This window comes from Macrotis lagotis, chromosome 1 (assembly GCF_037893015.1).
Source record: "Macrotis lagotis isolate mMagLag1 chromosome 1, bilby.v1.9.chrom.fasta, whole genome shotgun sequence".
Classification (NCBI taxonomy): Eukaryota; Metazoa; Chordata; class Mammalia; order Peramelemorphia; family Peramelidae; genus Macrotis; species Macrotis lagotis.
Genome location: NC_133658.1, coordinates 235,175,024 through 235,192,976, shown reverse-complemented (window position 1 = coordinate 235,192,976; position 17,953 = coordinate 235,175,024). Strand labels below are relative to the sequence as shown.

The 17,953-nt window shown below is 34.9% G+C and overlaps 1 protein-coding gene across 4 annotated transcripts in view; it reads left to right on the top strand.

Annotated features, from left to right (window-relative positions):
• Positions 1–17,381, top strand: part of LCLAT1 (lysocardiolipin acyltransferase 1) — a 179,735-nt gene extending 162,354 nt beyond the window's left edge. For all 4 annotated transcript variants that reach the window (XM_074209772.1, XM_074209775.1, XM_074209773.1 and 1 more), the window contains one exon: positions 13,221–17,381. In XM_074209772.1, the coding sequence (XP_074065873.1) occupies positions 13,221–13,720 (500 nt within the window). In that variant the 3' untranslated portion in view covers positions 13,721–17,381. The remainder of the gene's footprint in view (positions 1–13,220) is intronic.
• The last annotated feature ends 572 nt before the right edge of the window (positions 17,382–17,953 follow it).

Genomic DNA, 17,953 nt, shown 5'->3' with positions numbered 1-17,953 from the left:
AAAACAATGCCAACAGTAAATCCAAAGTTGCTTTATACTCTTCTACAAAATGAAAAGAGAATAATAGTGCAGTCTAATATGGTAGAAGCAACCCTAGTTAGAGCCAGATGTATTGAGTTATAATATCAGCTCTGTTGCTTTCTAGCCTTCCTGTGGCCTTAGCTGTTTTAGACCTCTGTAAATTGAAAGGGCTGTTGTAGATCATGGAATTATAGATTTAGGTGATCATGAAGGTCCTCACTAGGTTCAAATCCTAAGTTTCTCTATTTTTGTGAATTAATGACTTTTTAGATTTTGAGTATTAGCCTTTTATTTTGTGATTTTATGCTGTTTTCTCATTATATCTAATCCTATTCAGTGAGCATTAACTACCTTCTGATTACAAGGTAGATGCTATAATAAAAATAATACAAAAACTATCCTTGCATTGAAAAAACAAGGAAATATAATATGTAAAAACATGTATGAATGAATTTCGAAACATGTCCAAAACAAAATTCCTTACCTTTGCTCCTAAAATCAAATGATCAGTTTTTATTAAGTACCTACTATGTGCCAAGTACTGGAGATACAAAAAGAGGCAAAAAACAGTACCACCCCTCAAGGATCCTACAACTAATAGATTTCTCTATTTCTGTGAACAGCACTACCATCCAGGACATCCCTGAGATTCACAACCTGAGTCATTCTTGACTCATTAATCTTTCTTAGGCTTTCATATCTAATCATTTGCCATGTCTTACCAGTTCTGCCTCTATAACATCTCTTAACTCTTTCTACTTATGTCATAATCACCCTAGTTTAACTCTCACCTCTCACCTGTTCTTTTGAGACAATCTCTTAATTGATGTCTCTGTCTCCAGTCTCTCTCCTCCAATCCATTTTCCATAGTTGCCAAATTGATGTTCCCAAATTGTATATCTAACCATGTCTCTCATATGCTTAAAAGTCTTCCTTGATTCCCTCTTGTCTCAATAATCCAATACAAATTCTTTTCTTTGACATTCAAAACCCTTCCATAACCTAATCTTTCTAAGACGAACATTTATTACTGCCCCTTCAAACATTCAGGAGTTTATTTTTAAGGGCTGTAATTTGGGAGTGGGAATAAATATGTTTTACCTGGTCCTTAACAGAACTAGGAATAATAGATAGAACTTGGAAATGTAGAAATTTAGACTTGATGGGCAAGAGAAAACTTGGTAACCATTCAAACCATGCAACAGTGGAATAGACTTATTTGTTTTCTACAAGTGACATCACAGGTAGACATTCCCCTAACTCTCAAAATGGATTTGAAGCCTTAACCTGATTTAGCCTACCTGCTGAAATGTTTAACAGGGTGTGGTTAGCTGCACACACTTCAGCTCCTTGGAGTCACAGGTGAGAGTTGAGTGCCATGTGGACTTCAAACATGGATAAGCAGCCCTGAAGAAGTTCAGCAAGTCTTTACACCAGAGGTATTAGTCCTCCTTGAAACCCCATATATCTCAATAGATATATAGAATAATAAGAATAATAGATAGAACTTACAGAGGTGAAAACTTGGACTTATTGGGCAAGGGAAAAGTTGGTAACCATCCAAACTATACAAAAGGGAAACAGACTACCCTAGAAGGTAGAGCTGTCTTCTCATTGTAGATCTTCCAACAATGCCTGAATGATCATTTGTTCCTACTTAAATACTAATGCAAATAATTTCATGCACAGGTGATTAAAAAGAAAAAAATAAAAGATAAAAATATAGGGCAAAAAATCTGAAATAACTGATCAGAAGATGAAGAAAAAATAGAAAAGGAGAGTTCTAACATCAATTTAGACAAAAATAAAGAAGGTGAGAAGAAAAATAAAACCAAGAAAGGAAAAAAGAATTCCATTAAACACAACCACATATGTATTCACTAAATGTACCTTTCAAAGAAATGGGACTGGGGAGAAGAAAAAGAAGATGGAAGTATTAAGTAATATTAGAGAACAGTTAAAACCTTCTACACCTCAAATTCTGAATGTTCTAAATTATCTGATTGCTTCAAACAGTAATACACTTTTAGTCAATCACTTGCATTATTTTAATACATACACTGAACCTAGTGAGAATTAAAATGTATTTAAAACTTAATATTACAGAGGGTATATCCAGTTCTAAAAGAGAATGTAAGTCAGAATCAATATGTTCATGGTGATGAGCATTCATATGATATTCAACAGAATGACTGGAGAAATTGATTTAATGTACCATTCCAAATAATAAATACTTGAATCTGCGAGTAATATGTAGATGTGGAAATTTATTTCTAATCTTTTTGGTGCCAGAAACTTTTTCTATGAGACTTTGGTATACAAGTGGACAAACCATATTAAATTAAATCAGCCTAAGTACTTGAGACATTTTAATCAGAAAAGGACTTAATGAAAAGCCTTAGCATAGACAAATGCTTTAATTAGTAGAGGCCAATTTTTATTGAACAAGAAGAATTTGTTTCAGGCTTAAGTTAGGGACCTGGTGGAATATAGAAACATCAGTTTAATAATGGAATCCCTAAATAAATGATAAGAGAATTCCAATATTATAATTAGAATTTCTTTACAGTGTACATGACTTTATTTACTTTAGTTTCCTATAACTTGTTCAGTAACCTGTTGAGGACACTTAACGAAATGCAACTATGGAACAATGAAAAGGATTTTAAAAAAAGATTCAGAAACTAAAACTTTTAGCAGAAAATAGCAATATGCTACCTAAAGACTTTCCTGAGATTAATGTTCAAAAGTCTGTAAACACATCCAATTAAGATAGATAATTATTCCAGTCAATGTGAAAATAGTAGAATGGTGTTTCTGAGTTATCTCCAAGTCAGAAAATGTGGTGGAATGGTTCATGCAGTGAGGGTGAAGAGGAAATCCTTGGATACATTGGGTTAGATTTTTCTGTGGCATGTATCTGGAGGAAATGAGCTAGATTTTCAAGCATAAGTGTGAATCAGTTTTTGTCTGAACTTTTTAGAGAAAATAACCACACCCAAGATCCCGCAAATTGCTTGAAGATTTATGTCTCAGATTTCTTTATTATAATCCCAGTATTGGGATTGGTATACTGAACAGAACATTGACTGAACTCAGAAAAATTTAAATTCAGATTTCATTTCTGCTGCTTTCCTACCTGAATGACTTTGGGCAAATCATATAACTTCCTTGGGCCTCACTTTTCTTATCTGAATAATGATGGTGATTGAACTAGTTGGCCTCTGAGGTCACTCCCACAAGGAGTTAGACTATAAATGAATTAAAAGGTTAGTCATTCATTTGATGAATAGAGATAGTAACATACACATAACCAGATTTAATGATGCTTTATCCCTGAACATGTTAGCATTGTGATTCCAGCTCCTCACTTCCTAAACTCTGTAAACATTCAGATAAGCCTTATAATCTTTATTCAAAACTGCTAGGATAATTAGGTTTGTTGGAAGTAAACTTTCTCATTGACAACAGTGATCACTTTCTAGTGATCTTCTAAAGTGCTAAGGGTAACTTCTCATTAGCACTTTCTAAGTGGTTTATTGTACCTATTCTGACTAATATAAGTTTAAAATGCCCTTACATTTTTGATACTAAATATCTTCTTTCAGTTTTGTACATAGGCAGCTCATAGACTAATTGAGCTAAAAGCTCTTAGAGGTACTTTAGTTCAAACCTCATTTTTTTACAAGTAAAGAACCTTTTTTTTTTCCCCTTTCCAAAGAAGGGAAATAACTTTCTTAAGGTCAAACAGGAAGTTAGTTAAAAATTTGATATTTATAAAGTCCTGAGAAGAAGAGAATGAAAAAAAAGGCAGAAGAACATGTCTTTGCTAGAAAGGAATTTAAAATATAATTGGGAAGAAAAGATATAAAGACATGAAATGATTTTTAAAAAATGAACTAAATACAAAATAAATATAAAAATATAAGATTTTTCAAGGTGGCACAACATTGAATTCAGGCAAGTGAATGATCAAACTTTTGAGCTAATAGATATTATTAGCACCATTTAATAAACAAAGAACTTTATATTCATCAAGGTTAAATGACTTGTCCATGACCACATAGCAAGCAATTTGAACCCAGGTGTTTCTGACTCCAGGTCACTGTGTCCACTGTATTACACAGTTGGAGAAAGGGAGGAAAGGAAACTGAGAAAGAATTCATTCATGAGAGAACCAACTGATGGAGGTGGGAGTAATGAGAGTCCTGTTACTCTTTCTGTAGTCATCACTTTGTTTCTGTTTCCTTAGGCAGTGGTTTAGTTTCTCCTAGGAATTATCCTACAAGTCAGATAAATACTAGTTAATGTTCTTGGTTTGTTGCTTTGCCAACCAGTAGACTTTCACACATGGTTAACTGAATATAGAAGTTTATAGCGAATAATCAATCTTACTTTTTCATTAAAAAAAATACTTTGGATTTTTGGCAAGCTTCTTGATTGAGAGACCCTATGGCATCATAAGAAGTAATTTGGTGTTAAAATGACTTTACTTTTAGAATTTTAGCCCATGGGATCCTACCTTTTCTTTCTTTGAAATGTGCTTTCTCAGAGTCTGAAGTTTTATTAAGATTACCTAGTTTTTCTGCTTGCCTTTATCACAGAGTCCGAGGCAGTGGCCATTTCCCTGTCAGATTGCCATCTTTTATAATCAAAATCACATACTCTTAAGTGTTGTTAGACTCCCAAGGGTGCTATCTGGTCCAGTCTATCCCTAAGGAATATACACTTGGCAAATGGTCACCCAGGCAATGCATAAAGATTTCCAGTAAGAGGCTTTAGTATCTTCCATGGTAGTTCATTCTAGTATTGATAGAAAACAGTTTTGTTGGGAAATCTTTTCTTATCTCAAATCTAAGTCTGCCCCCTGCAACTTTTCTTTCCACTTGGTTCTGCCCTTCATAGACTATGCAAAAATTCCCATTAGACTATATCTGTATCATTCCCCTGATCTTTTTAGAACAGTAACCCTGATAAGAAAGGAAATAAGGTTAGTCTAGTTTAACCTGTTTTTGTTTGTTTGTGTGGGGCAGTGGGGTTAACTGACTTGCCCCAAGGTCACATAACTAGTAAGCATCAAGTATCTGAATCTGGATTTGAATTCAGGTCCTACTGACTCCAGGGCCAGTGCTCTATCCACTGCACCACCTATCTGCCCCAGTTTAACCTATTTTTTTTTTATTTTTTGCAAGGTAAGGCAGTTAAGTGGCTTGCCCAAGACCACACAGCTAGGTAACTTTTAAGTGTCTGAGCCCAAATTTGAACTCAGGTACTCCTGACTCCAGGGCTGGTTCTCTATCTGCTGCGCCACCTAGTTGCCCCCATTTAACCTATTCTTGATAAAAAAAAACAAACAAACTATACCAGCTCTTTGTCATCACAACTTCCTATTCTTAATATTCACTAACCATCCCTTTAATAATAATTTCTGGATTTTTTCCCCAGGAGTTAAAGTTTCTGACTTGTGGTTTGTAGACTAAATCCTCTTTCCTATTTTAGAAATCATTTTCTTCAGCAGAGGAAGAAGAATAAACATGAGTAAAGTTAGTTGAGGGCTGTGGAATAGGGGAAGAATTGCCTCCTCCCCACCACATTTATTGTCCCATCCACTTTTAAACTGTAGTTCTCTCCTGTCTTTGAACCTCCTCCTTTCCACATATGGGTAAACATAAACAAATCATTTTGGACTTTTCTGGTCTCATCCTTATTGAGAACTTTAGCATTCCTAACATTTTGCTTACAGGAATATATACCATACTTTAGTATCATCTTCCATTCTCTACCCCTTTTTCCTATCTTTGATATGTCTTTTTAAAATTCTTTGTATGTTGTTGAGTTGTCTTTGTATACATAACAATCTGTTTAGACTCATTTTCCCTATTCCTCGTGTGGATTTTTGTTTTTGTTTTATAGGTCCAGAATTTCGTTCTTGAGAGTTTTTCATCCCTCTTAGACTAACTTACTCTATAGAATTAGTTTGCAGATCCCATTCTCTAAACCCTGTGAAATCTGTCTTCAAACTAGATGCATGTAAGAGCATGCCCTTTTTTCTATTACAAATTCTCAGATTTAGTGGTCCCCTTATCTGCTATGTTCTTTATATTTCCATATCCAAGTTACTAATTTCTCATTTTTGGGGAAAATCAGAACCAGAATTAAAGTTGTCTCTGTTTTCTTCACCTTTATAGGATGAAGGTATTATTAAGACAATTCAAAAATCTTATTAATCCTCCTGCTTTAATTAGAGAGGGTTCCTCACTACTCTATCATTTCTCTGTGCCAGTTTTGTGATCTGGATTCAGGGCTATTTATCTCTTTGCTCTATTCTTTCCAACTTAGTATTCAGATAATAGTATTGCTTCTGTTTTTCTTCTTTTTATCATTACGTAAAATATAGCCCACCAGTCTTTTCTCTCTCAGGTACGTATATTTTCCCCCAAATTTATCTACCTAATATACAGTAGAACTCTTGCCTTCCCCTACTTTTTTTTTAACCTATCCTGTTTCTTTGGAAAAGACACATTGCCCAAACCTTACAAATCATAGCTTTCATTTCATCAAATGTTATTCCTTCTTGAAAATTCAAATTTGCTTCTTTTTTTTAACATTAGGAGCCTCTACTTCTTTATTTCTATATTTTGTGCCTTTTGGTATAGATATTCAGTGTTATGGGGTTATTGCTTACTCATTTCTTGGGTGTTGTCTCCTATGAGTTTTTGTTTATCTCTACTTTTCTTCCTATATTTTGACTATTGCAGATGGTCATTAGCTTAGTGACTGTATATAGACCATTTTATCCCTCCTTGATTCCTTCCTTTCCAGTTTGAAGTTTTCTAATTATGTTTTCAAGACTCTAGGCAAATTTATTCTTACCAGCCTTTGTTGGGTGGATGGAATATATTTATTCCTTAATCGTATGTTGTAGACCTGAAATCCAAATCCTGATTTTAGATACCATCATTGGTAGCAACTTTCTACCTCCCAAATTTACCTTTCTCTTCTGAAGCCTTTGCCTTCAGGCAACATAGCTCAATGTTGTCATGTTACTTTGAAAAAAAAATATTTATAACTTCAGAAAAGGGCCTGTAAGTTGCCTTCCTTATCACAAGCTTATTCTACAGTTCTATTAAGCAAAAATGTGAGGCAAAGCATCAAGCATTTATGAAATGCTTTCTATCTATTCCAGGCACATTAAATCAGAGAAGAAACTTTACAAATTAGTGTTAACAAATGAAAAACAAAGTAAAGGGATTAGGGATTGAAAAGGGCTTCCCAAAGGATGTGACATCTAAATTGAAACTTGAAAGAAATTTAAGGATTCTAAAAAATTAGAAGAAGAGTTCTGTGCATTCCTGGCATGCTGAACAGCCTATGAGAAAGCTAGAATGCTTAATTCAGGCAATGGCATGTAGGCTGATTTGATTAGAACATGGCAGTATGTGTAGAGAAGCAATGTGAAAGAAAGCTGGAAAGATAGATGGAGACCTTGCCTATGGAGGACTTTAAATAACAAGTTGAGTAGTTTGTATTTTATGCTAGAGTTATTAGGGAACAAAGAGCAATCTTGAATTAGGGGAGTGACAAGGCTGAACCTTGGTAGAAGATGATTTTGACAGCTGGGTGGAGGGTGAATTGGAAAGAATTAAGCCTAGGGATAGGAACATCCATTAGGAGGCTCTTACAATAGTCCATGTTAGGATGGTCTGAATTAAGGAGTTCTTATCTGTAGGAATAGAAGGAAAGGGGAAAGATATAAAAGAGCCAGAGTTGGCAAAGTTGGGAAATTCTTGCATATGTGTTAATAATCTACTATGAGGTAGGAGATGTTAGACAAAAAAGCAAGGGGGGGGGAGAGAGAGAGAGAGAGAGAGAGAGAATGGGAGTTAGAATTAGTTTCTCAGTGTGTTAGAGAAAGTTATAGCTAGTTCCTCAGGAACTTTTCTTATACCGGGGAAATAGCATGTAGACAAATTCAGAGAGTTTTAATCTAAATTGGGTTAAGGCAAGGCAGAGAAAGGCAGAGATGAAGAAAGGCCCCATTTAGGAGGTGGCACCTTGGAAAAACGCTAGGAATTCCAAGTGGAGGTGAGAAGGACACATGTCGGACTGACTACCTATGCAAAGGCCCTGAGGTAGGAGATGAAACATTAAGTATAGAAAGCAGCTAAAAGATTAGTTTGACTAAAATAGAGATTATGTAAAAGGGAATGATTTCTGAAATAAAAGTGGAATGGTATGTGTGATTCAGATTATAGATGGTTTTTAAATCCCAGGCTGAAGATTTTATATTTTCTAGAAGCATCTTTAAATATGTATTTTGGGGGCAGCTAAGTGGTGCAGTGGATAGAGCACCATCCTGGAGTCAGCAGGATCTTAGTGGGACCTTGGGCAAGTCAGTTAACCCCATTGCCTACAACAATATAAATAAATGAATGAATAAGCAAATAAATGTTTTCTATATACCTTTTATGTATTCCCAACAACTGATACAATCTCTGACTCATGATGGGCACTTAATAAATATCATTTGTTTTATTGAAATAGCCTTTGTGTTAGCAGAAACTATCATATGTCCTGAAGTTTCTTTCATATCTTCCCCCTTCCCAGAGTATATATATCCTAGAATTTCCCTGTAATTATCCAGAATAAATGGTATTCAGTTTTTGAAAGCTTATGTGCTTTACTGATTCCAAATTCAAAATGGTTTTGAGACAAAACAGAAATCATTAATGACTTAGAGACAATACTCCCCCCAAAATCCATTTAATTAAATGAAACCTCACTTCATTATCTAGTCCACTTGAGCACAAGCTGCCCTTACACTTCCCATGAGAACATCAGACCCTGGCTAGCACAACCATCTTACCAACTGTTAAGCTCCTGCATGCATGTCCTTCCTTTCTCAAATCACAACCCACTCAACCTTGCCATACAATGCACTGTCCTTTGACTCTACTCGAATTCCTTTGATGTGAAGTGTTAACTGTAGGCAGAAACTTCCTTTTTTGCCATACTTATTCTCTTAACTCATTCATATCAGTAGGTTTCTATCCAACTTAACTTCTTTGTTTCATGTGGCCTATTGAACTTTTTTAAAAAATAAATTGTCCATCATTTTAGAAGGAATCTTTTCTTTTTTAGTTGCTTCTATTCCTTTTTGTTCATTGTAGCCTGACTCTCCCTTAATTGACATTGCATCCCTGACCATTCCCTCCAATACTGGATGTACTTTTGTTGATGGTCCCCTATTAAATTGAGTTAGTGATGGAGGTAGGGGTGAGCAGAAAATAGGGATGATGCTCATTACATCTCATTTTGATTTCAAGACCATCTCCTGAAATTTTCACTAATCAGACTGTCCTTTGAGGTTCATTCACCTAGATGCATCATCCTGGGGACTAGTATCTAGAAGCTCTCAGATAGTTTTCCTTCTTTCCTGAGGAGTAGATTCTCAGCGAGCCAACATGACTTTGACCTTATTTTCTTTTTTTCAGAATCATTGGCTCTTTAGTTACACAGTTCAGTTTGACACTGTGCTCCACTTCTTAATTTCTTATTCCCTATGTCCTGTTATCACTCATGTCTTACTAAGCCTCACTCCTAGATTGCTTTCTCCATCTGTCTTCTCTTCTCCAGTTCATGTGTCCTGAGTAAAAAATGGAAGAAATGATCATAATAATTGAGTCCATTAAAAATGTTTGTTATCCAATCAAAATTGAAATCTCACTGCTACATTGCCTATCTTATTGAATCTATTCCAGACATTGACTTTTCTCAAACTATCATTTCCTCCCAATTTCAATTCAGTACCTTTCCTCATTTTTCACTATAAAAATTTGAGGCCGTGTTGACTTATGTTTCTTCTCAATTTCACACCTCAAGTCATCTCAGCATCATACCTTGTTCTCCAGTTTCTTTTACTCTAGTCTTAGGAAGTGATTGACCTTTTAGCCAATGTCAAACCCTGTGTTTGTGCCCTTGATTCCATCTCTTCCTGTCAAATACCTTGTCCCCTTTTCACGTTATCATTCATACATTACCAAATTCCCACTATCTTGTCTTTTTCCTCCCCTCCTATTGGTTGGATGTCCTTCATCCTCAAAGAGGATCAGAATGACATCATATGTTGGGGTCAAGGTATAGTGAGTCTGGCCAATCAGGCCAATACAAACTCCAAAAGTTCTGCCATAGTTTAGGTATTATCCATTTGAGCATTTGGAGTGGAGATGTCTCTAAATGTATACGTCTCGTGTTTGAATTACTGCAATTCTGCTTTTCTCATAGAGTATAGCATCTTCTTTGATGCAGGCAGACCATGCTGGATAGTCCTGTGTTAGTGTCTTCCATGTCTCACAATAGATTCCATAGTTCTTTAGAGAGATGTTGAGAGTGTCCTTGTATTACTTTTTCTGACCTCCATGTGAGTACTTGCATTATGTGAATTCTCTGTAAAATAGACTATTAGGCAGTGTGTATGTTTGGCATCTGAAGTGTGGCCAGTCTATCAGAATTGTAGTAGAGTTTAAATGCTTGTTAATTCAGCTCAAGAAAGGATCTCTGTGTTCAATACCTTATCTTACCAGCTGATCTTCAGAATCTTTCTAAGACATTCAAATGGAAGCACTTCAGCTTCTTGGCATGGCATTGGCATTTCATAGGCATACAGCAACAAGGTCAGCAGAATAACTTCTGTTTACATTCCAGTGAATGGCACTGGAGAATTATACTAAGTTACCGATCCAGTCCACTGCCTGTTTATTTTTTTCTTAAATTCTGACTGGTTCCTCACTGTGGCAAGGCAGTCTTATTATTCCTCCCTAATCCCAGTTCCCTCAGCAGCTGTTCCAAACCTTATGTTCTCTGCTCAAACTTATCACACCCCATACTTGGTGGTGCAGTGGATAGAGCACTGACCTTGGAGTCAGTAGGGACAGGAGTTTGAATTTGGCCTCAGACACTTGCCACTTGCTAGCTGTGTGACCTTAGGCAAATCACTTAACTCTGCCTCCCATCCAGGACCATCTCCAGTCATTCTGGTCTATATCTGGTCACTGGACCCAGAAGGCTTTGGAGAAGAAAGTGAGGCTGGTGACCTAGCAGAGCATCCCCCTCACTCAAATCCAATTAGTAGCATCACCTCCCAAAGTTCATGGTCTTTTTCAAGAACAAAGGACAAATATCATTATCATCATTATTCACACAGCAGAGACCTCACCTCTTATTTTATTGAGAACACAGTCATTTATTTTTAGCTTGTTCTTCTCCTCCTTCATTCTTTTCTCCTCTACTCATCTTTGATTAGGAATTGGACTTTCTTGCCAAGATCAACTCATAGTCAGTAATAGATTTATAGTTAGATAGGATTTTAGAAGTCATTAAATCCAGTCCCTTCATTTTACAGATAAGGTAAATAAGGCTGAAAAAGGTTTGACTTGCCTAGATTCATATAGTTGATAATGAATCAGAATTTGAATACATATTCTCCTGATGCCAACTGTAGCTTTTTATCCCTTTATACAATGGTACCTTTGATGTCATATGCCCGTCTTCGCTAGCAGATTGACTCCAGAAATATCTCATTCTCCCTAATCTTTGGTGTACTTCTATATATTAGTTTTTTTCTTCTTCCTATAGACATGGCCAAGTTTCTCCCAATCCTTGAAAAGCCCTGATTTGATACTGCTTGTTCTACTTGACATCAAGTTATTATTTTATTGTATCTTCTTTCTTTTCACAATTAGTTTGAACTGGAGCAGAATTGACTAAATAATTATTTCATCTTTTATATTTTTATATGACTTCCAGCCTCATCATTCAGCTAAAACTGTCAAATGAAACTAATTTTTCCATAGTTAACCTTGATAAATTGCAAAATCTGATAGTTTTTTCTTAATCTTGATGCTTCTTGACCTCCTTAAATATTTGAAATTCTTAACACCCTCTCCTGTCTTGGTTTCCATGACATTGGTGCCTCTTGATTTTTCTCCTTACCTGTTTGCTCTCTTTTTATTCTCTTTGCTCGTTGATCACCCACATGATAACTCATAAATCCTTATTTTAAATTCTATTGTCTTTTTTTTTTTTTAGGTTTTTGCAAGGCAAATGGGGTTAAGTGGCTTGCCCAAGGCCACACAGCTAGGTAATTATTAAGTGTCTGAGATAGGATTTGAACCCAGGTACTCCTGACTCCAAGGCCAGTGCTTTGTCCACTGCGCCACCTAGCTGCTCCTTAAATTCTATTATCTTCTGCTGCTTCACTTTATTTATAAACTATGCCAACCAAACGCATCTTTTGGTAAGGAAGAGTGGCCTTTGGTGATCTGAATTACATGATCATTGTCTTCATGATCAATCCAGAAGTCTGGCAAGTGACTTGTAGGAGTATGTGATAAAACACAAAGGAATTTTAGTTTTGAAGTCTTGGCTATATTCCTGCAACTCTGAGACTTAGATTGAATGTCTTCATGTTCCTTTGGGCTCTAAATCTATGAAATTTATATATAAATCTTTATAGTCGAGTTTTGGAAGGCAGAATACAAGTTCTGGCCATGTTTTTTCATGATTACTTTGCTCTGTTCTGTATCAGGTATGGGAATACCTAAATGAAATCATAGGGCCTTTAAAGAATTGACTATCGGTAACATTCATGACCTTGGAATTATATTCCAGTTCTACCAAGCATAATGTTGACAGGGATTATTACTAAGGCTAATTTTACTCAGCATTTTTAAGGAAATTTTATCTAATGCATTAAAATCACTCATTATAAAAAAGTTTTTATATGTTTATAATAACTAGTGTTGAACCTAATTCTGTTTTTTTTTATTCCTTGTAGTAGCATAATAATATTTAGTTAAGGGCAGGTGATTAAGAATTTTGAGAGATTGTGTACCACAAGAGTAAATCAAGCACCTTTTTGGAAGAAGGGATGCTTATTGATGACTGATTTTAATTTTAGATTATTCTTTTTATCATTTAGTTACTCCCCTACTTTACACCCACAATAATGATCATTAAGAAGAAAAATAACTAAAAATGAACATAAATATTGCTCAAGGACTATTATAATTTATATCTTGAATTTCTTCCTCTTTGTTATTTTTTCAGTTTTTAATGTTTTCAGATCTGCCGTGCAATTTAATCAAAATTACTAGAAAAGTTGATTATTGCTTTTTCTTACTTATTTTCTTCCAACCTAGGTAAGAACCTTGATGCCATCCATGATGTCACTGTGGCATATCCTCATAACATTCCTCAGACAGAGAAGCAACTTTTAAATGGAAACTTCCCCAAGGAGATCCATTTTCACATCAGTAGATATCCATTAGAAACCCTACCAGACTCCAAGGAGGAACTTCAGGTCTGGTGCCACAAACGATGGCAAGAGAAAGAAGAGCGACTCCGTATGTTCTATGAGGGTCCAAAGAATTTTGAATTTACAGGGAAGAGTATGATTCCACCATGCAAATCAGAGTTCAGGGTACTAATGATCAAATTGATATCCATCCTATATTGGACTTTCTTCCCCCCTGCTATGCTTTTTCTTATATATTTCTACAGCATTGTTCGGTGGTATTTTTTTATCACTATTGTCTTTTTTGTGCTACAGGAGAAAATTTTTGGTGGACTAGAAGTCATTGAACTTGCATGTTACCGGTTCTTATGGAAACAACCACGTGTAGAAGGCAAAAAAGATTGAGACTCTAGGATTCACAGACCAGAAACTTGAAAATTTTTTTAAAAATGATCTACATACAACCTTTGTAAACTCAGAAGATTTTTTTGCATGAAAATTTCAAATCTTTCTTAATACCATCATTCTTTAATTGTTAAAGACATTTTTCACTTGATTTTGTGAAAAGGAAAACAACAGCTATTGCTCTATATGAAAATAATTTTTAATCTCAGAATGTAAATTTTAATACTGCTTCAGCAAGAAGATACAGTGGTGAAAAAAAATCTTGCTGGATTATTAAACAATCATTAGGTTCTTTAGGTAAGGGACACAATAGATTTGTAAACTCCAATCCTATCATACAGCCAGACTGTGTAGCCAAAGGAGAAAGATCTGTGACTTGTAACCCCTAGCACATTGCCCTGACCAACCTTTTCTCTTTGCAAAAGATTTGATAACTGATCAACACAAAGAATGTGATAATTCATAAGAGGTCAATACTTGTTTTTTGGTGACCCTACTGAGTGAAAAACTATGTGTGCCCTTTTGCCTTTGGCAGGAATCAGGTCTTTGAGTAAACAGAAATTTTTATCAACTTCTAAACCTCAATTTGAATTTTGCCATGTGAAATTTTGCCACTTTTCATTTTTTCTTGTACTTCATCTTGTTGTTATTATGGCAAGTGCCAGTTTTCCTTCAATATATATTGGTAGTTCATACCTTTTTGCCTCTAAAAAAGACCTATATGAAAAAAATATATACTGTTACCTTTTTCTCCCCTACCCCCTGCCAAAAAGCAATCTGAAATTTAAAAACTGGATTCTTAAGTATTTCTGAAAAAGGGAAAACTGAACCTCTCTGTGTATAAAAATCTTAGTTTATCCTGCTTAAATAAAGACAGTTATTAGTAATAGTCACAATTACATGACAGAAGAATTTCCCATTATATTCCTGACAATTCAAATTACACTTCTGATCTAGTGACAGGGAACTCATTAGTAACACTGTTGCACAACTTGATTTCTTTTTGTCTAAAGCCACCTCTTTCAGTAGTAGCATTTAGATTTGCCCTTAGCCAGTTATTCAGTTATATGCTGCTACCAGTGGAAAGTTCAATGAACCAGCAACATAAACTTTACTTTATGAGGCAAGAAAATCTCTTCCTCTTAGCATCTGACTCCTCTTCCATAATATGGAGATAATGGATATAGGAATGAAAATATGAAGCAATTAAAGTCATTGACTGTTAACAAGTCTTTGTTGCAGCCTTGAAACAGCCTCCAAAGTTACTCACTTTATTGTGTACTTGGTTCACTGGAGTTTGTCCTTGTCCTACAGGAAAAGAGAAGACTGTGTTTCTTCTTGGTACATAAAAATCTAAAAAGTTTTGCCCTCTCAAAAAAAAAAGCCTCAAACAAAGGCAGTTCTGGGTAATAATAAAAATTAGATAAAAAAAAATTTCCCATCATATCCCTGACAATTCAAGCTACCCTTAGATAAAACTTTCTGTCCTGGTTTCTACTCCAAGTTTTAACTTTGTTCTGCCATTAAAGTGTTAGACACATAGTAAGTAAGGTTTGATGAGTAAATTCTTGCAGGAAATACCCTTAGACTAGAAGGGTGGAAAATCATTTTTATTAGAAAGTACATCCAAAAAAAAATCCACACAAGTATTTTAACTGTACCTCCTATAGAAAAACTATCTTATATTTTAACTATCACCTCTCCTCTGTAACAGCTGCTTTTAATTCTTTGCACATAGCTACTAATTAGTTATTATACATATGTGCTGAAAGCCATCTGTTTAGCTTCATGAAGTTTTTTGTTTTGTTTTATTTGTGGATTGGAGGGAAGTTAATCTTTTTCCATTATAAAAGTGGTTTCTAATTTAGGTTTGTCTCAGTTTTCCTTCGGCTATATTTAGAAATGCAGAAAGAGTTTAACAGTTGGAATTTCTCCATCAAAGGTGGGAATGAAAAGGCTATACTTTCTGTCCTGAATGTGTTAATATAGGCTTTGTAGCTGAAATCATAGCTACTGTCCAAGCTATGTAGCCCCCTCACTAAGGAACAATTTTTCATCTCATTTCATGCACTTTCAATTCTGAACCCTGCAAAGAAAACATCTTTTTTCCCCCCACAGAAAATGTTTTTAAGATAAACTTTAAGTGTTTTTTTTTTAAAGTTCAGAATCAGAAGTTACAGATACACACACCAGGGAGAAATAGTTTTCAAAAGGCATTGGGGAGGGGTTGGTGAAAAGAAAATGAAATAGAGATTTTGGTTGAAGAAAGCAGTATTCCAGTTCTCCTTTGAACTGGAGGAAAAAACTTTCCTCTGCATTTTTCCATCTTTTAAAAAAAGTTTTTTTAATATATTTTTCAAAAATTTTAAGGAATTAATAGTTGTTTGTAATGTTCCATTGCTTCTGAAACGACTCCAAAAAATTAATATGAAAATAGCAAAGATGCGTCGATATGTCTTTAGTCTTTATATCTTCCACAGTTATCCTCCACCTTGGTGCTCTCAAAACAGAGCTGCTTCTCTACTGGCTGCATCCAGTTCAGAGATAATAATCTCATAATCTGTAGAAGGTACAGTCTTGGAAATTGTTATAATTTAGTTGTGCAAATGTTCAATTTTAAAATTGCCATTCTGTGAAATTTTAAATAAATAAAATCAGCCTGTTTTATACAGGGCATGGTCTATAATTCCTCAAGACCCCCAAGAAAGGTTACTAATTAAGTAAGGATCCTTTTTGCCAACCTTGAGTGGATTATCAACAAAACACAAGACAGAGCACCTCATTAATTTGAATATTTATTAAAAGTACATGGTAAAGGATGAGCATTTGTGAATTGTAAGGGGGAGACGGATGTGTAAGAAAGACCTCCTTTTAAAAGGCTTCCTATCAGATTTTATATGTAACTTTTTTAGGAAAATTTAGAAAGCAAAAGTAGTATTCCATTTAGAAGGCTGTGCAGTTAGGTCAACTGGAAATTGGAGTCATTCTAACAATAATGGATCAGAAGCCTTAGTGAGAAGGGGAAGTTCTGTGAGCTGATTGTTCCTCAAAAGTATATTGGAGATGTGACCTCCTGCTTTCTTTGCACAGTCTCTAAGCTCTGGTCCCAACATCCATGCCCTTGTGCACTTTACAGCAACAGTTCCACTGGGGGAACTAGTTGATGGATTGTTTACATTTCTTTGTATGAATGACATGCTTTTAGTGCCTTGGTTAAGGGTCTGATTTAGTTTCAGGTATTTCTGTACTATGTTCCTTAGACAAAGGTTTCTTTTTATTAATTCATGGGAAAAAACCAAAAACCAAAAACTGTTTAGGCTTGTGGTCTCTAAACACTTGTTACTGTTATTGGTAAACATCATTTTATGACAATGTTTGGGTAACAACTTAAATCCAAGGCATTTATTTGTCTTCTCTCTGTGATGCAAGATACATAAACGAATTTGCCAATGGCTGTGTGGCCTTCACTTTAAATTTTGTTTTCAGAAGGGATTCTTCTTTTTGACAGCTTAAGTAAAAGGATTGTATGAAAATACTAAAATCTGAAAAACTCTCAGAATGGCCTTAGTTTTTATCATCCATGAAATATTTTAAAAGGTTTGTGAGTCATATATCATTCATGTATCATACATCCCAAATAAAATGGAATACTTAAACAGTCTTTGTGTGTATTTGTATGTGTATATTGTGTGTTTTGTCAAGAGGGAACTGAATTATAATCTATGAATGATGCTTTTTGATCATTCTGCTTTGTTTTCCAACAGCTAGCCTAAACTTTCTTTTTTTAAGAGAACAATATTACTGTTAAACCTCTCATGTCTGTGTGGTCCCTAAGTAAGTTGTATTTTTTAAATTTTTTTGTGACATCCTGATCTTTTTAGCAGCATAACTACATAAAACTCATGCTTTTAGGCATTTATCTTCATTTACATCTTGTCAAAGGTAACTTCATTTTTTTAATCAACCTATATTAATTTTATGGTATCTTTCATGAATTTACTCCCAATGAGGATAATAGCTAATACTAAAAGAATCACTTTAAAATTTGTAAGGCATGCTATGTATATTATTAACTCATTTAAGCTTCACAAGTTTCCCCACCCAGTTTAAAGGTGTATATGTTATGGGGGGGGGGGACTTTTTTTTTTGCTAAATTCCATTTGGATATTTATAACATCATTTGCAAGCTATATTTAGTCAAACGATTAATTCACTCCTAAAAAAGCTCCCAGA